Consider the following 19,909-nt stretch of genomic DNA (forward strand, 5'->3'; position numbering starts at 1 on the left):
ACCTCTTCTGAAATAGCCATCAAAGCTGGCTGACTGTTGCAAGGGTGGTACAGTAACCACTCTCCTTGTGCTCTCTGGAGTTCCAGGAAGCATTGACCCTGCTTTCTGTAAGAAACATCATTGCTCTAAGGCAGTGGTTCTTAACCTTTACTGCAGCCTGCACCCCTTTGGTTCTCAAAATGTTCTCGCACCCCTTACCAAAAATCGTTGAAGTAGGTCTGTTCTTTAAACCTAGATATACTTTTTGTTTGTATATTACAGTAATCGTTAAAAGAAAGTATGTTAATAAATACATAGGTTTGATGAAACGAAGTAGTTGTACTTACATGCTTGAGCTTAATTTGTGTTTTTGATGATTTACCTTCTAAAAAAATCTGACATGTCTCTCACCCCCAGAGGGTATTAGTCTGCACTGAAGCAAACAAAACCCCCAGAACTTGCATATTTTTAAAAACTTGCTCTAATGTGACTAAAGCCCCAGAGCTGACAATCTAAATGAAATGTTTTAACCTGATGCAATTTCCAGCTGAAAAGTTATTGTTAGGAGATATACAGAAACCTAGGCTTACTGGCACAGTTGGTCCTACTAGAATTACAAAAATACAGACATGTCACTCAATGTGAACCTAATCCTACAAGGCATGGAGCACCTCCCATGAGATGCTTAGAACCCTCAATTTCTGTTAAACTCAACGAAGACTGAGGGTGCTAAGCACTTTGCAGCAGCACAGCCCTCTAAAGTATAACGTCAAGTTTACTTGCTGGGTAACTTGTGTGTCCATGATAATTCTACCGTTTTTGCTAATCTTTCATTTAGGGCCAGATTCCAATACCTTTAGTCGTGTGGAATAGTACCACATTCCATGAGTATGATGTTCATCTTAGAAAAGAGATGACTCAGGGGGGTGGAGGGGATGTGATAGAGATTTATAAAATCAGGCATGATGTGGAGAAAGTGAACAGGGAAGTGTTATTTACCCCTTCACAAAATACAAGAACCAGGCATCACCCAATGAAATTAACAGGCAGCAAGTTTAAAACAAACATAAGGAAATATTTCTTCACACAATGCACAGTCAAGCTGTGAAATTATTTGCCAGGGGATGTGGTGAAGGCCAAAAGTTGAACTGGGTTTTAAAAAAAAAAAAAAAAGAGGAATGGAGAAGTTCATGAAGGATAGGTCCATTAATGTCTATTAGCCAAGATAGTCAGGGACACAATCCCTTCTTCTGGGTATCCCTAAACTTCAGACGGCCGAAAGCTGGAACTGGATGACAGGGGATGGATCATTTGATAATTGCCCAGTTCTGTTCATTCCTTCTGAAGCATCTGGAACCAGCCACTGTCGGAAGACAGGATACTGCACTAGATGGACTGTAGTTCTGACCTGGCATGCCCATTCTTATTGTCTTATGTAATCCCACTGTACTCAATAACGCTACTTGCGGAGTACAAGTCTACTAAACAGAAATAAGGATACGGAACTGAGCACCTGATTTGTTTTTACTAAACCATTTAAAAAAAAAAACTTACTATTTTTAGTGGTTTACTCCTGAGGGAATTCTGTGCCACCGCGCAATGCAGAATTTGTGCAGAAATAATATTCTGCACAGAATTTCATTTTTTCCCCCATAGAATTAGTGATGCATAACTGCTGGCCACTAATAGGGGTCACTGGACCCAGCAGAGCCAGGCTCCCCAGCTTGCAGTGAGCGGAGCACCTGGCCTAGCAGGAATGGAGCCCTGTGGCTCTGCACGCTCTGGCTGCCGGGCTTGATCCTCATCTGCCAGGGGACGGGAGTGGGCCTCAGAGACCCAGCTCTGGCAAAGGGTGAGGAAGGGCAGGGCTGCACCATTTCCCCTGACAGGACAGTAACGAAGCTGTGCAGAGCGGAGCCTGCAACTGAGCTTGTGGGGGAGGGGGGGAGATGCACGCGCAAGCTTCTGGTCTGGGGAGCCCCATGCATTTCTCCCCCCCCCCCAGCACCTCCCAAATACCCTCTCCCAGTTCAGACCCCTCCAGCATCCCTCAAACATATCCCCCCTCCAACTCCCCATCCCCCAGGCAGCTTCCTTTATTTGGAAACTTGAAATATAGTAACCCTATGACAGCAGGGTGAAAAATGAGAATTTACTAAACGACTGGAGGCACAGAGTTTTCCGCCCCAAGATGTGCCCCACTGGTACATGACACACCCAGACAGAGGCACCTGACAAAAGAATAACAGAGAAACGGGACTTGGGCAGTCGTATAGATTTCTTTAACTCTCTACCCTGGGGGAATCTTTTTTTTTCTTGCAGACATACTTGCTGACAGGTATTTTGAAATAAATTACCAAAATAACAAACTGGCATGACTATATTGAGTTATGACAAAATATGTAGAATTTTAAAATAGTGTGCAGAATTTTTAATTTTTTGGTGCAGAATTCCCCAGAAGTAGTGGTTACACCAGGAGACATGGAATCCAGACTCACCTCTGCCACTGGCTCGCTACATAACCTTGGACAAGTCAATTAAAATGAGAGGACCCTGTGTAAAGTGTGACTACTGTTATAAAACAAAAGACTTTCTCAAAAAGTTGTTTGGAAAATTAAATACAACAACAACATGTCATACTGGAAAAAGCCCAGAATACATGCTTACCTGTCACCATTGTTACAGAACTGAACTGCAACTACTTTGTCCTAAAAACAAAAACAAACAGAGCAGAAAGTATTTTGTAAGTCTGGAATTCTTTAGTTTTTTTAAACTAGTCAAATTGGATCTTATAGAATTTCAGAATACAGAAGTAAAAATATTTGGAGTTAAATTTCCAGAAACAAACATTACTAGACATTATGATCTATATCATTAGTAAGTAGTAGTTAGTTATTGTACTGCCCTTGGAGCAGCCTGGGAAGAAAACTGGCTTAGGAAATCAATCTCGCTACTAAACTTCCACCTGTTCTTGTGAGGGGGCATGCTGCAAAAGATGCATATTTGTCACAGCACACACTCCCAGATGTGTTGATATAGCTATACTGCCATGAGTATGAGGTGGAATCAAGGCTGGGAGCTGTATATTTTATGAACTCACAATAACTGGGGAATTACTAGGACCAGAGCCTTTCTCAGCTACTGAGGCCCAGTGAGTGCCAACTCCCAAGGAGGTTGGGGAAGACTGTTTTAGTTCAAAACCATAATAGTTGCTGGTGTTTTTGGACCGATTATTTCAGGATCTGAGATCAATTTATTCCTCAAATTTCAACCATATTCCCATTTTTGAATTGTTCAGATATAGACACATTATTACAAATTTGTTCACTATTCATATTTTTGATTACTATTTCATGCAAACAAGTGTCAGCTTATGGATTGCTCACATAATATGTTGGCCATGTGCCTTTCTTATTCACTATTCCTGACTGCTTATTTTAATTATATGGTTTTGATTCTGTTCCCTGACTGGATGACTATAATTAAAAGAAAAATAATAATGAAGATTTATCCTGAACACGTCCCTGATGTTTCATCCTTTCAGGAACATGCTGACAGCAGTTTGTAAAGTTAGGAGGAGCAAGGTTGGGGCTATAAAGTAGCCAGCAGTAACCATATAGAGAACATGTGATGTTAACATGCGCTGTCCAACCACTAAGCGCACTGCCAGGGCTCAATATCAAACGGGTATTAAGAAATGTTCTAATGCTGGGTTTAGCAATTTCCATTTTTTTCTATCAGCCTTCATCGAAATTCATTAGTTATAACAAAAGCCACTGAGACTCATAACTTCGTTAAAGACAGATTGATATTTAAAACATTTTTCAAAAAATGCTGTTTGTTAAAACATGAAATAAAAAAGGATTCTCGTTAACCTTTTTCTTTCAAAATGAAACCACACTTGTATGCTCTGTTTGATTTCACACCCTAAAACCAGAACACTTGTTCTCTCTCATTACAGGCATTTCTGATCTATATCAATATTAAAGTCAGATACTTAAAAATAAAATGAAGGGGTGAGGGTGTACGCAGGTAGTTGAGGCACTAGAGTACAGGGTCCAGTTTTGGTTTTCTGCTTCGCCACTGACCTCCCCTGTGACCTTGGGCAGGTCACTTTGCCTTTCTGTGCCTCACTTCCCCATCTGTAAGATGGGAATAATAGAATCATAGAACAGAATCACAGGACTGGAACAGACCTCGAGAGATCTTCTAATCCAGTCCCCGGCAGGACTAAATATCATCATCCCTGGCAGGTGTTTGTTCAATAGCACTTCCCTACCTCATAAGTTTGTTATAAAGATAAATATATTAAAGATTGTCATGTGCTCAGATACTAAGGTACTTAAACGGCCCCCCATCACCAAAGACAGACAGAAAATTAGTCCAACAGGATTTACAAGACCAAACCTAAATACCCAGGGTGAGTTAAAAATGGGAAGAGATTTAATTTCTCTTTCAGCTCTTACCGTATGGGACTCTAACTCAGCAATTTTCTCTGGCGATTCCGAGCCCAAATAATACATTCTTATCACATGGTCAGTGCTACCTGTTGCAATGAACATGCCACCTGAGAAAGACAGTATTTTCTGTGAGAAGAAAAGCCACTAAAGGAACTAAAAACTTTGTGAACATGGTGTTACTGCTAGAGGAGCATAATTCACAGTTTTAAATTGAGGATTTTCAGTGGAATTAAACTTGTTCATAAACATTTAATCTTGGTTTAAATGTTTCCCTGATCTGCACCTTCTGAGACCATTTACACTTCAACGTATCTCCTTACTGCTAAAGAAGCGTTGAAATTACTGGACCTGTTACTGAACAAACAAGGATAACATTTCAAAATACAGCACTCAGTTACAGCAAGTCTACCGCAGTTCTATCAGCCAGACCAATACACAGAAATAAAAAGCAAAGAATGGTTTGCAAATCTCTGGGCCCAAATTCAGTAAAACACTTAGTACTTAAGCAAATTCTTATTGAAGTGTCTTCACAAGCTTGTTGAATCAGGGCCTGACAGCGTAAACTATTTTCCTGTAATGATTGTTCTCCGATGACAGTGTCACACAGAGAGTTATTATTCAGTACGGGATGCCTGACTTGTGATAGTGAAAGTGCTCTAGTGATTTCTGAAATCCTAACTTTCATGGGGGGAAATGGCATGGTTAATGTGGACCTGAAACAGGCTAGCAATTTCAGATAAAGACAATTACAGGTAAATGATTTTGTTTCACTCTGTAGATAAGTACCACAATAAGATATCTTCTCTCTTGCAGGCTACAAGGCTGGATCAAAACAGGGAAACAGACTATAGATCTTGAAAGACACAGCGTGACACGAAAATATACATTACCACAAAAAATGGCCCTGTGACAGACATGTTATTGAACCAAGTCCCTGACACTTTGGGATTAGTTTTGTTACTTATAATCTACAATATCATCTATGTTACATGACAAACTATTACACACAAAAAATGTCAAAAAAACATTATTCAGGATGCAAAGTCAAGGACCCAAAAGTTAGGAAATGCCCCAATTAAGGAGGCCTATACAACTTTAATTCAGCACCTTGAGCATCTGCATGATGACACAGTCTAAGTAATTAAATCATATACTTTCCCCCCCCCCAGATTTGGCCCAATTTGGGCAGATTTTCACAGGGATAGCAAAAGGAACAGCTCTGACACAGAGGCCACACCCCTGCTAAATTTCAAGTCTGCGCTCCAAAGTATGGAGGGCCATGAAAGAGCTTTTCAACAAAAGTCACCAGAATTATTTTTTACACGGGCAAAATACTGTATTTTCCCCCAGTCTCATTCTCTGAAACAGATTAACTATGTTGGCTGAAATTTAAAAACACCTAAGGACAGAAAATTTAAAGTTTAGCAAAGTTATGAGCAACAGAAAAATAAAATAGGATTTTATAATGGGAAGTGTCAGACTACCATAATAGTAGGCAGTGCTCCCAGCTCTGCCTATGATATCTATTATCGGGAACACACATGATCTTTTCAATATCAAACTGTTTTCTATTCAATTTTAAGTTCATAGAATGCTCTTTAAAAATATAAAGATTTTAAAAAGGGAAAGGAAGGTAAAAAAATATATATTTTCTTTTGAACCACAAAATGTTGGACAAAGCCATGAACACAACAGTGGCAGGAAATACAGGCTGAGAACATGACGACTTCCCAGTTTGGAAACACATCTTATATAAAATAAAAATTAGAAAACCCTGGACCCTAATCCAGGGATGAGTTAGAGTTTGACTCAGAGTTTTATAACAGTACCAATGTCACCGACAGGATCTAAATAGTAATTCCTTTACATTATACTGCAATAAAGCGTTTAATATTAAGATAAATTTAAAAGGATATGGAGCTTCTTTTCTACCAGCCACCATGCTGAAGCAAAATTCCCTCTGAAGTCAATAGGAGGGATTTCTAAATATGGACTTTGTGATTTGACCATATGAAAAATTAATGCTTCCCAATTATAGATTTCCTCACTTTCCACATGAGGGCAAAATTAATGTAATCATCTTTCCTACTGAAGAATTAGCCAATTTAAATGTACAAATTGCCACTGAATATTTAATTTAAATCACTTTGTTTCCCCCCAAAAATCTCAAATCATTAGCAAACTTTCTTCTATAGAATATCAATATATTCCCAGATATATTGTCTTCATTATTTTTCAGTAGCTACAGAGGACCAGAGATTGTTTTAAAGCTATATATACACACATATATACATATACATATACACACACACACACAAAAAGTAAAATTGAACTGCTATTTCTTGACTTCTATACATACCAGAGCTGAAAGATGAACAAGATATCTGAACCCCAGGCCTGGATCTCTCAGCAAATTTCACAGGGCGATCCCTTAATGCAAGAAAATAACATGCCAATTTTAATTTTATGACCTTATCTTCATGTCCCCCAAGACGAGCAGTATCAGAGTAACTCCGTGGTTAAAATTAAGGTCAGTGTTTCCATTTTCTTTTATTACAGAACTTGTAACTTGAAGTTTGCCATCAGCTAGATACCCTTAAAATCAGTTTAATAAAAAAGGAACTCATGCTCTCTACTTTTGAGAGTTAAAAAGATCTTTTAACTTTTTAAAATTTCTTTGTTTATATTCAACAAGCCAAACACTTAAAATAGAAACTGACAAGCCACCAGCCTGTAGCATGTCATCAAACCCACACTTTTTAGGGATGAAATTCTGTCTAAAGAGGTGTACATCTCCAATTAAAGTTAATAGAATTTGCATTCCTGCACATTTTAGAGAAGTATTTCATAGATTCATAGATTCTAGGACTGGAAGGGACCTCGAGAGGTCATCGAGTCCAGTCCCCTGCCCGCATGGGGCCTAAACATACAGGCCTTGGGCCTAAAAGTGAGGAAAACATCCCACAACTATTGCTTGCAAAGCACAGAGCAAAGAACTCAGGGACCAATCCTTTGCAGCCCTGTAGAAGTCACAGCACACGAGGAGAAAGCACACCCACTAAGATAGCTGCAAAGGCTTATCTGGCTACCCACCCACGCCGCTTCTCAGACTCCACACTGTCCCATAGACCAGTATGGCAATCAGGCACTGGGGAATGGCATCAAGGACCCACTTGCAGATTGAGTTCTTCATTGAAAGCATCATGCCAACCAGGCAAAGGAATAAACGGCAAGGGAAACTGCTCTTTTTTCATTGATCTACCCCAAAAAGAACGCACACCTTTTCTCTACACACATCTCACTGCCCCCTCTCTGGTTCCACACGCTTCAGCACTTTCTAAAGTAAGTTAAAATAAATTGCTTCTTTAATTGAATGATTATAAACACCAAAATGAGCTTACTTAAATTTAATTGTATTGGCATGCCACTGCCAGAAACAGATTGCTCCATCAGCACCAGTAGAAGTGAGGTATCGGGTTATTCCTTTTCTTGCTGGAGAAAACTAAAAATACAGTTATGGCAGTTAAATCAGCTGACTTCCCTGCCCTCTTAAATACAGATATCTTATGAAAAGAATCTACTTGCCACTGACAGTATGAACTTTCTCTGAGTGTATAAAAAGATTAACACACAGAATCTAAGCTTTCATAAAAATCAAACAAAGGAAGTGGAGCATGTGTATGTTTTGAGTAGCGAAGGCACTCACTCTGCCATGCAGAAGCTAGGAGGCTGGGAGAAGGTGAGTAGCCTAGACCTTCCTTTCTTACAGGACAAGGTGAGAGAATGCTCCTCTTTTCCAGCAGCTGAGTTTTATCTGACACACATTAGCAGAGACTGATAGAAAACTGGACACTGGATCCAGTATGATCCAGGATAGCACCCTGGCAGGAATTTGAGCACCCTCCCACTTCCCAGCAGGTTGGTTTTTTGTTTTGTTTTTTTGGGGGAGGGTAAAAGGGGAATGGTACTTTTCACCAGAGTGTCACTCTGTGGCCACAGGTTTGTCTTTGGTGACACAGTCTGGATAAGAAGTTTAATGCTCTTGCAACTAAGTATCTCGTAAATTGCTTAAGCTCTGCTTATAAACAATAAAACGAATTTAAAACAGCATACTTTCTTTACAGAAATTGTAAACTTGTATAAGAATGTCACAGAAAGCTATTACAACCAGTTTTTGCATTCTGCACATGTATATAAACCTCCAAAGAAGCTACACATTTTATGATTCATTATAACATGGCGAAAAAAGTCAAAAATTTTAAATGAAAACCATTAACTCGGAAGTAAAACTGACTTTCCTTGGACACAGAGTACTGATTCATCCAACAGTTACTGAATAAACTCCTGAATGAATTCTAGTTTTCAAATTATGTGTTCATATGGATGTGCTCCTTTCAACATCCACCTACATGAAATTGTATCAGTGTAAATTAGTTGTTTCCATTTATAACCCAGTAACAGAAGGCTCAGTCTGCACTGTGCCTCCTCCCATATTAGGGAACTGTGTTTGAACTTGGTTTAAACATGGTGCCAACTACAACAATGTAACATGATTTCATCGGCTATTACAGACTACACTGCCACTATAGAATGGAACTGCTGGTAACGTAACGGAGGATGTAACAGCGTAAGTACTACTAGAGCAGTTTACACACAGTGACCATGCTATTTCAGTTTTGCCCCTTATCCACACTTGCATGTGCCACACCATTGCAATTATACTGCCCTCTGTCTACACATGCCACAGTTTCCAGCACAGCTTCCTGAAGTTTAGATTAAGACATATGCAAATCAAATGCAAGTGATCTGCAATAAAAAGCTTTTAGCAAACAGATATTTTTTGAAAAAGTAAAGCGTCCGTTCAGTCACAGCCCTCTCTGCAGACTGCCGAAAGGGTGACAGTTGTGATGACAGCCTTTAGATACCTGATCACTAGGAACTACTCCAATCAATGGATTTTACACAAGTCACAGAAAAGTGGTTACATGCCAACAACTTTAGGTCACTGTCAAGCTGAGGCAGATCTGAACTGCCGACTTAGATGTGAAAGGTCTGATTCCCATTGTTACTCCACACCCTTCCCCACCATTTTAAAAGACACTTGGGAATCTGGAGCAAGTGTTATCCCTTACCTGTATGGACGTAATGGAAGCTGAATGGCCCTGCAGCACTGCAACTGGTGCACAGGTTCGAAGACACCATACTCTGACTACCTTATCACAGCTGCCTGCAGCCAGCAATGTGTTTTCATAGTTAACAGCCATGTCAGAAATTTCAGCTGAGTGTCCTCGCAACGTTGAGAGCAGACGACCATCATCTGTAGCCCAAATTTTCACCAAACAATCATCTGAGCCCTAATATTACACAGACACAAAGATTAGGCAAAGACATTTCCACATATTTTAGACAGATGAGAATCCAAAACAAAACACAACAGTCGCTGGGCCATGACTGCAAGAAATGACTACAAGAGGGCTCCAACGAACATACGAGTCTAAGCTCGTGGATGCCTTTGCAGGATCAGGACTTTAAGAAATATCTAAAGTGACAAAAATATCTGAACATGGAACACAAAGGGGAGACTACTAATGTTAATATTACCTTCTGCAATATGATCAGGTCAGCAATAACTGAGGTACATATAGGAACCTACCACATATTTTCAACTCATTTTATTCTATATAAATAAAATCATATACACATCACATTTGTGGAAATGATCCGTATCTGATAGACTAAAGACCCACATGAAGTTTCAGAGCTACGTAATAAATACATTTGTCTAAGGGGAGCTCTGATCAATAATCCATCCCTACCAGGATTTATTATTCTAACATTCCAACCTTTGAGCTGTTTCATACACCTTCAATATTTTTAAATGAAACTTCAAATGTGGAATTTCTCCAACCAAATTTCACCAACCAAGGTCTTGGGATAAGACTCAGCCCTGAGCCTCTGATAGCTTTTCGATACACAACAATGTCATGGAACACCTACAGTTTACACTGACTAGCTGGAGCGACAGACATTCAGCTCTTCTGTAAACAGGACCAACAATATTGCACACACCTCCAAACAGTAGAAAAAGAGCTTCAAACACGTAAAAGAGGATATTCCAGCACCCACTTCTAGTTCTGATAGAAGTTGTGGACTTTAAAATCATGACATTTTAATATACAGAAAAGCATTTAAGGTTGGGAGGTGGTTTTTGTTTGGTTGGTTTTAAAATGGTTCTCTGGCTCTCCCTGAATTGAGTATAATTGGACTAGTAATAACTGAGGCACCAGGATTTAGAGATGCAATGATACAAAAAAGCCACGCTACAACATGATGTTTTAAAAACTCTTTTAAAGAGATTAATATAGGTTAGTGTTGTGTGCTACAAAAGGTTTTATGACAACACAACATGCTCATGGCCTCACCATCCAGGAATGACATAGCCATCCCAATTTCATGCCAATGAAGCCTTTATCCAAACCACATCACCCCAGATGACACATTTTACACATACACACTTCAAAATAATGGCCCAAATGCAGTATTAGCATAAGCAGGTGTAGTTCCATGAAAACTAATGGAGAAAAGGCTGCTCATCGGGACTGAATTTGGTCATTAAGGTAGTATGAATAGGATTTCTCTTCTTTTTCATCCTTCTGACATGCAAGTACAGAGAATCCCAGGTAAACTGAATTTGTTAAACACCTTTTTACCCAGATTAAAGGAATACCGTTACATATTATACTGACTACAAGATTTGATTTTTTTTTTTTTTTTAGTGTAAAAACACCCTGTAATAGAACCTGTAACACAACCAAACACTTAGGGCTCAACAGAGTTTATGGCCCTGTAAACCACTCAGATAGCATAATGTAGACCAGGAGTCGGCAACGTTCGGCACGCGGCTCACCAGGGTAAGCACCCTGGCGAGCTGCGTGCCAAACGTTACCGACCCCTGATCCAGACGTAATACCCATCAGAAAAGTCCCCTGGTACAGGGGAATTCTCTGCTGGGCATTACTGTTTTGGATCTAGGTTGGCTCTGCCTCCCCAAAGCTCTGCTCAGCACAGGAGAGAATCTTGCCAGTACATTTTTAAAAGTGTAACCCAATATGCTAGCACAATTGAATATAATGTGAAGTGTAATGGGGATTTACATTTAATTCCACTTAAGTGAATACAATTTCAGAGATAAATGTGTTACATGACTGCATGTAATTGTTGCTGGGAATACAGGCATAAAAGACAAAGAAGATTAAAATAAAAACAGAAGGGTTTGTATTGATAACCTATATGTTTTTTCTATGGTGGGGAAAAAAGCTGCCTTTGAACATGGAAGTACAATTAAAAACCTCACAAATTCAGATTTACAACTGCAAGATAAACTGTGAATTAGCAACTCTTGTGGATTAGTAAGTGAATACACACAATAAAAGGCAAGGAATAACATCACAAAATATATTTAGTTCACTTATTTTGACAGCTGCAGTTTAGTTTTATTTTTTATACTTCATACTATGCTAATAAATGTATGAGTAGTTTTTATTTTTTAAGAAGTAGATAATCTTAATAATGAAACTTTAGTAATAAGAGACCTCACTACAGCATCTGCTATCTAGTTTTTAATAAGAGATAAGGGAAAGACTGCCAGTTTTTCAAAGCGTGTAGCTTAGCAAAATGCAGGCTAGTGAGGGACTTCTGTGGACGGTTTAAAAACAAACCAGACTCACTCAAGTAAGACGCATCTGAAGTATTTCCAAACCCCAGAATATCACAGGAATCTGGCACCACTGAGCAAGAAAGCTTATAAACATAACACATATTTACTGATACAAGCCACAGAGCTTTGAGCAGTAAACAACTCTCCTATAGTTCTATGTGGGGAAGTGGATAGTTGCCTAATAGTTTCAGTTGCCTGTCCACTGATGCGGTGAGCTGTTCTAAAAACTACAAAGAAAAAACAAGAATACTACACAGACTCTGCGCTTGGGAAGGTGGAAATTCTGGGAGAGGTAGTGCAGAAAGAGCTGAATTTCTAAGCCTTTCATAACCTTTGTTTTTATTTCTTCCTGGATGACATGTTCATTCTTTGTAAGCCAGGAAGAGCTGTTTAGGGCATCAAGAGAAAAAAATATTAAAAACAAACATTCAGTGATCCAAGATATTACAATTTTTAAACTCACTGTGAAAATTCGTCTCCCACTGCGGTCAAATGCTACACAATATACAGATGATAAGTGCCCCAGAATCCTCTTGTGCATCTTCATATGTTGATAGTTGGATGATGGGAACAAATGGTTGAAGCGTCCATATCCAGTTAATTGCTTGGCAGAAATTATATTTACTGGAAAAAAATACATAATCATCTCCTAAGACCTTGTTTGGCCTCGGTTATCATTTAAATATATCACATTTAGTAGGAAAGTATGATTCTACAGCTTTTTAAGACCGACTCTCCCATTTCTTACACATATCTGTACATCATCTAGTACTATGGAACCCCAATCCTGATTGAGGCTTCCGAGGGTTATGCCAATGCAAATAATAAGAACAACAGCTCGCACTGGCAAAAATTAAGGCAAAAAAATAAAAATAAAGTCAGTGTCTTTTTAATCAGACCACCGGGGGGGGGGGGGGGGGGGGGAGCTGCAGACCATAGCTACAATCCTTTCTATGCTTCTCATATTTAACCATCCTTCTAAGAAACAGCTTAGTTGTGTTATTAAGCAAAAATTAATCATACAGAAATAGCAAAGAGAAATAAGAATGAACAAAATCAAACCCAGATAAACGAAAAGTGGAGAACTGGAAGGAGGAACTTAAGATAAATTTTTAGTTGTATCACCACCATTGGCTTTCTGAGAAGAATAAGAAAGGGTCAATGGTAAAAAATGAAGCATCTGTGTTTAACGCTGTAGGCAACTGAACATGTAATACATCAATAAAAATGAACAACACTAAAGCAACAAACACAGGGAGAATTTCCCAACCCTTAACTTACATTCTGTAGATAAGAGAAAAATTCCTGAAGATCAACAAAAAGTGCAAAAGTGATCTTTGTACATGTGCAAACGGGAGCACTTACAATGTCTCTCTTGCACATTTTAAGAAGCTACCACCTTGAAGCAGAATGGATGCTCCTATTTTTAAAATTACCACATTCAATAAATCGCTTTTAACACAAACACTAAAACAGTAGCAAGAAATAATTTTCAAAGTGGGTGCCATTATTTAAAAATAAGGTATGATTTGATGTAATTGAAGTACATGATGGAGAATAAAAGAATATGGTGATAGAGAATACTATGATTACCCTCTGAACGGGCTTGGGCTACTTTTCACAAGTGAAAAGAGCTACCTCCAGGACCCAATAAAATGGTTTCTCCACATACATTCCCCACAGCCTACAGAGAAGGAGCATGGGGCCATTTTCCAGATGGAATCTCTGTTGTCAGTTTCCTTAAGTGACTTGAGAAAAAAAAAAAAAAAAAAAGACGACATGGGAAATCTGTGGTGCAACTGAGAACATAGCCCTGATCTAAGAGGCATTAGCCCCACAGCCTATCCCCTAGATCAGTGGTTCTCAACCAGAGGTACACGTACCCCTGGGGATATTCAGAGATCTTTCAGGGGATACATCCAATTCATCAGGATATTTGCCTAGTTACAACAGGCTACATAAAAAGCATTAAAGTCAGTACAAACTAAAATTTCATGTAGACAATGACTTGTTTATACTGCTTCATATACTATACTCTGAAATGTAGGTACAATATTTATATTCCAATTGATTTATTTTATAATTATATGGTAAAAATGAGAAAGTAAGCAATTTTTCAGTAATAGTGTGCTGCAACACTTTTGTATTTTTATGTCTGATTTTGTGAGCAAGTAGTTATTTAAATACGTTGAAACTTGAGGTATGCAAGTCAAATCAGACACCTGAAAGGGATACAGTAGTCTGGAAAGGTTGGGAGCCACTGCCCTAGATCAGGGCCTCTCACACAAAATTACTTAAAATCTTTTTTTAGACCAACTAATAACACTTTGGTAGAGTACCGCAAGTTCTATGTACATAAAATGCTAAATAAATAAAAAGCACTATTATTAGGCTCCCCTCTCCCTCCCCCACCCCCCCCAATGAGGTAACTAAGGAACAAGAGGGTGAGTGACTTGGCTAGGAAGCACTGTGGCCTAATAGAACAGGCACTGGCTGTAGAATCAAACAGTGATCAGAGTTCCAATCCTGGGTTTGGTGCTTTATTTGCTATTGTTTTCAGTATATTTTCTAAACCAACATTCAGGACCCTATACTCAATTGGTGTCTATCAGCATAGGCAAACTTATACCAACTAAAGGTCTGGTTATCACAGCATCGATAGGGTTTTGTTGTGCATACATGGCTAATGGCTTTGTAAAGACCTCCCAACAGGACGCTGTGGCCAAAAGGATGCATAAACAGGTGAATCTCAAGTAGAAGTAGAGAGGTTATTTTACCCCTGTATTTGGTAATGGTGTGACTACTGCTAGAATACTATGTCCAGTTCTGGTGTTCACAATTCAAGAATGATGTGGATAAATTGGAGAGGGTTCAGAGAACAGCCATGAAAATAATTAAATGATTAGAAAACGTGCCTTATAGTGACAGACTCAAGGAGCTTGGGGGGGGGGGGGAGAAGGAGGGGGACTTGATTACAGTCTATAAGTATTTACACAGGGAGTAAATATTTGACAATGGGTTTTTAAACTAGCAGAGAAAGGCATAACATGATCCAATGGCTGGAAGTTAAAGCTAGAAAAATCAGATTGGAAATAAGACACACACATTTTTAACAGTGACTTTAATTAACCACTAGAACAAATTTACCAAGCGCTGAGGTGAATTCGCCATCACTGACAATTTTTAAAATCAAGATTGTATGTTTTTCTAAAAGATATGCTCTACTAATTATTTTGGGGGAGTTTAAGGCCTGTATTATATAGGACGTCAGACTAGATGATCACAGCGGTCCCTTCCAGCCTTGGAATCTATGGTCTACAATGCAATTAAAAACCCATGGCTGGCCTGTATCAGCTGGCTCATGCTAAGGGGCTGTTTAATTGCAGTGTAGATGTTCGGGCGCAGGCTAGAGCCTGAGCTCTAGGACACTGCAAGGTGGGAGGCTGCCAGAGCCCAAGCCCAAATGTCTACACTGCAATGAAACCTCCTCTTAACATGAGCCCTATGAGCCTGCATCAGCTGGCATGAGCCAGCCGTGGGTTTTTAATTGCAGCGTAGACATATCCTATGAATTTAAGCTTATCTTATCAACTGAACGTTGAAGGACGAAGGTCTCCTCTGTAGCCACTATTAGCACCTCTCACTCCTTTAGTTTAATAATCTGGTGAACTGTTTGTCCCATTTATAATTTGTTTTTAATGTTATCATCCTTTAGCTACATACACAAAAGATTATGAAGGTTTTTTATGAAACCTGAGGGTGTGTGTGTGGAGGGGACACATCATTTCAGAAGCCAATTAAGGTTGCCAACTGACTCGTTGGTCCAATAAAAGATATTCCTCACCCACCTTGTCTCTCTATACATTCTGGGACCAACACAGCTACAACAACACTGCATACAACAATATATATACACACCTATCACATCATTTACAAGTCCCAAGCACATAGAAGCAAGGTAATAAAGATAAACTGCCCAGACAACAAAAACATTGTTTTCAAGTATAAAGAAATACTTATTTCATATCATACACAATTTTTTTCCAGATGAGTAGTGTTTGACATTAGTAATGAAAAATGGTATTTCATTTTATTTCAGAGTTATCTACAGTAAGTGCACATTACACGTAGTGATCAGCCTCAAATAGAAGTCCACAATATAAGTAACATAATTTTACCGTCCATCAACTTACACTTTTCCTATTAAAATGTATATTCAACTTTCTTCTCAGGAAACAGTTAGTACTATGCCAAAATATTAACTGATATTTTCCATTTAACTGTCCCTGAGAACATTGTGTTTATTATGTAGGCAGTGTAAGAATTATGTCCTTAACTATTCGTGTATCTTTTTTCCCCATTACAGTAGTGCATAGAGGTTCTATTGGGCTAGGTTCTGTACATACATAGGAAGGGCTGGCCTACACACAGTTTTTGTACTATTTTAACTAGATCAGTTTCTAAACCTATATAGTCAAAGCAGTACAACCCCCTAGTGTGGACACAGTCATAACAGTATAAAGGTGTAGTCCTTTAACCTCGACCACTCTTACTGCTTTGCAGTGCTTGGGTTTTGTAAATGATACAATAGGCAACAACGTATTTGCCCTTTAGCAATTTCAAACAGCTTTGCACCAGAGTTTTGGTTTTGGAACATAAATGTTTAAAAGATTTAAGAGTAGCATGAACCAGGAAGGTTCACATACATGTCAAAATATGCTAAAAAACACCATCTTCCCTGTACTGTAAATTCCACAACCCTTTTCTCACTGTGTTATTAATTTTAAAATTAAATACACCAGAAACCCTATTTTAAGAAAAGTAGTATATGGTTTATTTTGTTAGGCTAAAATTTTCAAAAGCATCTATGTGACTTGTTTTGAAAATGTTAGCACCATTCCCTCCCCTCCTCCACATTTGCGATATACAACATCAGGGAAATTTTCAAAAACACAAAAAACTCCAATTGAAAGTCAATGGCAATCTGGTATCTAGCTCCACGTTTATAATCCTAGGGTTATTCTCAGGTTTGCAATTGGCTCACACCTTGACCATGTGAAAGCCCCTTTAACTTCTCTCTGCATCCACTTCCTACATGTGTAAAATGGAGATACTATTACTTCCCTACTTTAAGTGGATGATTATAAAACTTAAATATATTCATGTTTGTAGAGTGCTTGGATATCTTTGAATAGAAAGAGCTAAAGAAATATCAAGTAATATTGTACCATTAAGCAAAAAGAAGATGGTTAGCAAATTTGAAGCGTTCGCACACTGGATTCCCATTTTTTTTTTAAAAAGCAGCCAACATTAACAAATGCATACCACACACACAAAAATTAGGCTGCGATTGGTTTTCTATATTCTTATATTTCAGTGAATTACTGCTTTCAGATACATTGCAAACAAAAATATGCAATCCCAGCTCTCACATCTTTCAGTGGAAGATTAAAACAAGTTTAGATATAACAAGGAATTGCACGCATGCGCAAACACAAACTCTCCAAAAAGCCTTTCTGAAGGCTAGTTCCTTTAGTACAATGATGTTATTGTGCTCATAATGCCTAAAACTTTAAAACTGGGATTCCCACACAGAGAATTAGCAACAAGCCAGCCCTAAGAAATTTTAGCAACATATTTCACTAGTTGCTTTACTTCATGCTACATTGGGCATAACAGCAGCCAAATAGTCTATCTGACCACAATTATTTTCTCCTGGGAGGACCTTTTTAAACTGTATTTCCATGTAGCAACCCCCTCATAGGATGGGCTCTCTCTAACTGCAGATGGCATGATGGACAGAACATAAGCACATCCAGTTCACCCTTTTAAAAAAAAAGTGCATCCTTAGAGTGTTCTTCTTGGGCAAGAGCTTAATTTCTAGCTGCTTAAATGATTCATCACTTAGACATATAAGTGCCAGCAAATCTTCTTGTTATTTACTGCCATTTGCAGCCATAATATTAATTTACACATTGGGATCCATGCTCCCAAAAATATCAATTGTTTAATGCCACAGATAACCTGAGTTATTCTCCCCTCAGGAAGGAGAGGATTCTTCTCTCAGAGCAGGAATCCAGAATGCATCTTCCCTTGTGCATGAAGCTTGTAGATCCATGGAGAATTTATACTCCAACTCATAGATGTTGGGACATCCCAAGGGGAAGCCAACCCATCTGTTGAATGTCCTAGCTCTCCTCTCCCATCCAAAGGCTGCACAGCCGTAGAGCTAGCTGTGCTGGCACTGAATTCCCTGATCCAAAGGGTATATTAACCCTCCTCACCTTATCAAGGAACAGCATTAACTTTGGATGAACTTTCCATCTGAAAAATCTGTCTATAAACTAGAGGAGCATGCTTTAGGTGTGACTGTTCTCCTGCTTTTCCCTGACAGCTAGCTCCACCCCCCTCAATGCATATATATATATATATATATATATATATATATATATATATATATATACACACACACACACACACACACATTCTTACATTACTCCAATTCCCAGACAAATACGTAAACTAGAGTCCAAGCCATGAACACACATTAGTAACTTAAGTGTAAAATTCCCAACAAGCATGTTATTTAAATAAAACACAATTTAAAAAAAAATACACACCCAAGAAATTGAGAGTTAACGGCTGAAACACAAAAATCTGAAAACAGAGAAACAGTTGCTCAATTGTACAAATGCTTGAACTACTTTAGATCCCTTCCTTATGGGTGGAGAACTGAAAACGTGAGCCACAGAACATGAACGCCAATGTCAGCACCATATACACATGTCTCCGATACTAGGTGTGGTGCTTTGTCACCACATTAATATTTATTCTTTTCATGTAAGCACTGTAATTTCATAATCTGGGCATATGGAGTTGTATATGGAGACATGAAACCTGCATGGCTAGCTAGCACAATCAGAAGGCCTGATTTAGCAAGAAGACTAGGAACAACACACACAAGGGAATTGGGCTCTGAGTTGGGGAATAATTGCCTTCAGTACATTATTTGTATAGTGAAATATTTATAAAATATTTTTGTGGACTGTGCATATGGCCAAAAAAAGGAGCTGAACTTGGCACAGCTTCTGTAAGAATAGAGCATTGTAGCCTTCATAGTCATTGATATGACAAAGTTCTTCTTTTATGGATAGGTAGTTTCCCCAGACACATCCTCCTCCTGTCCCAAAGAGTTTCCTAACACACTCAGTCTGTGTAGAAGCACACAACTGCACTGCATACCAGTACTCTTACTGCATTTCCTCCCCAAGCTCTCCTAGTTGTAGGTTGAGTGTTTGTTGGAGGGGGAGGAAATGATGATCATTCCTCACTCCCCACAGATCCCCTGACCTGGAGGGAAAGGATCTAGGTGCTGTGCAGCACACAACCTAAGGATGAGGAGATAACCATGAGCAGTCCAATAGAAGTAGCATCATATCGGTTAGTAAAATTTTGCATACTCAAGTCCTTAGTTAAATTACTACTGAAGTCAATATTACTCAGGGAAAAATATCAGACACTTTTACACCTGCTATTTCTGCCCTTTGCTTATTTATCTATCTTTGAGTGTAAATCACTTGTATGCACAACCACAATAATTTCATAAACAAACCAAACAATTATGTGCCTATGTTACTGGAAAAATGACACTGAAAGCAACATTAGGCTTCAGAATTAACTTATTATTTAAAAGATCTGTGAAGTACCCCAGTTCACTTTGAGCTGTTTCCCGCTGTCTAAGACAGAAATACAT

The 19,909-nt window shown here is 38.7% G+C and overlaps 1 protein-coding gene across 3 annotated transcripts in view; it reads right to left on the bottom strand.

Moving 5' to 3' along the window:
* Nucleotides 1-19,909, bottom strand: part of BRWD3 (bromodomain and WD repeat domain containing 3) — a 92,660-nt gene that overhangs the window by 57,608 nt on the left and 15,143 nt on the right. For all 3 annotated transcript variants that reach the window (XM_034780888.1, XM_034780887.1, XM_034780889.1), the window contains exons 7-12: nt 12,620-12,780; nt 9,572-9,793; nt 7,841-7,941; nt 6,799-6,869; nt 4,446-4,546; nt 2,647-2,687 (exon numbers count right to left, since the gene is read on the bottom strand). In XM_034780888.1, coding sequence (XP_034636779.1) covers nt 2,647-2,687; nt 4,446-4,546; nt 6,799-6,869; nt 7,841-7,941; nt 9,572-9,793; nt 12,620-12,780 — 697 coding nt within the window. The remainder of the gene's footprint in view (nt 1-2,646; nt 2,688-4,445; nt 4,547-6,798; nt 6,870-7,840; nt 7,942-9,571; nt 9,794-12,619; nt 12,781-19,909) is intronic.

This window comes from Trachemys scripta, chromosome 9 (assembly GCF_013100865.1).
Source record: "Trachemys scripta elegans isolate TJP31775 chromosome 9, CAS_Tse_1.0, whole genome shotgun sequence".
Lineage (NCBI taxonomy): Eukaryota > Metazoa > Chordata > Testudines > Emydidae > Trachemys > Trachemys scripta.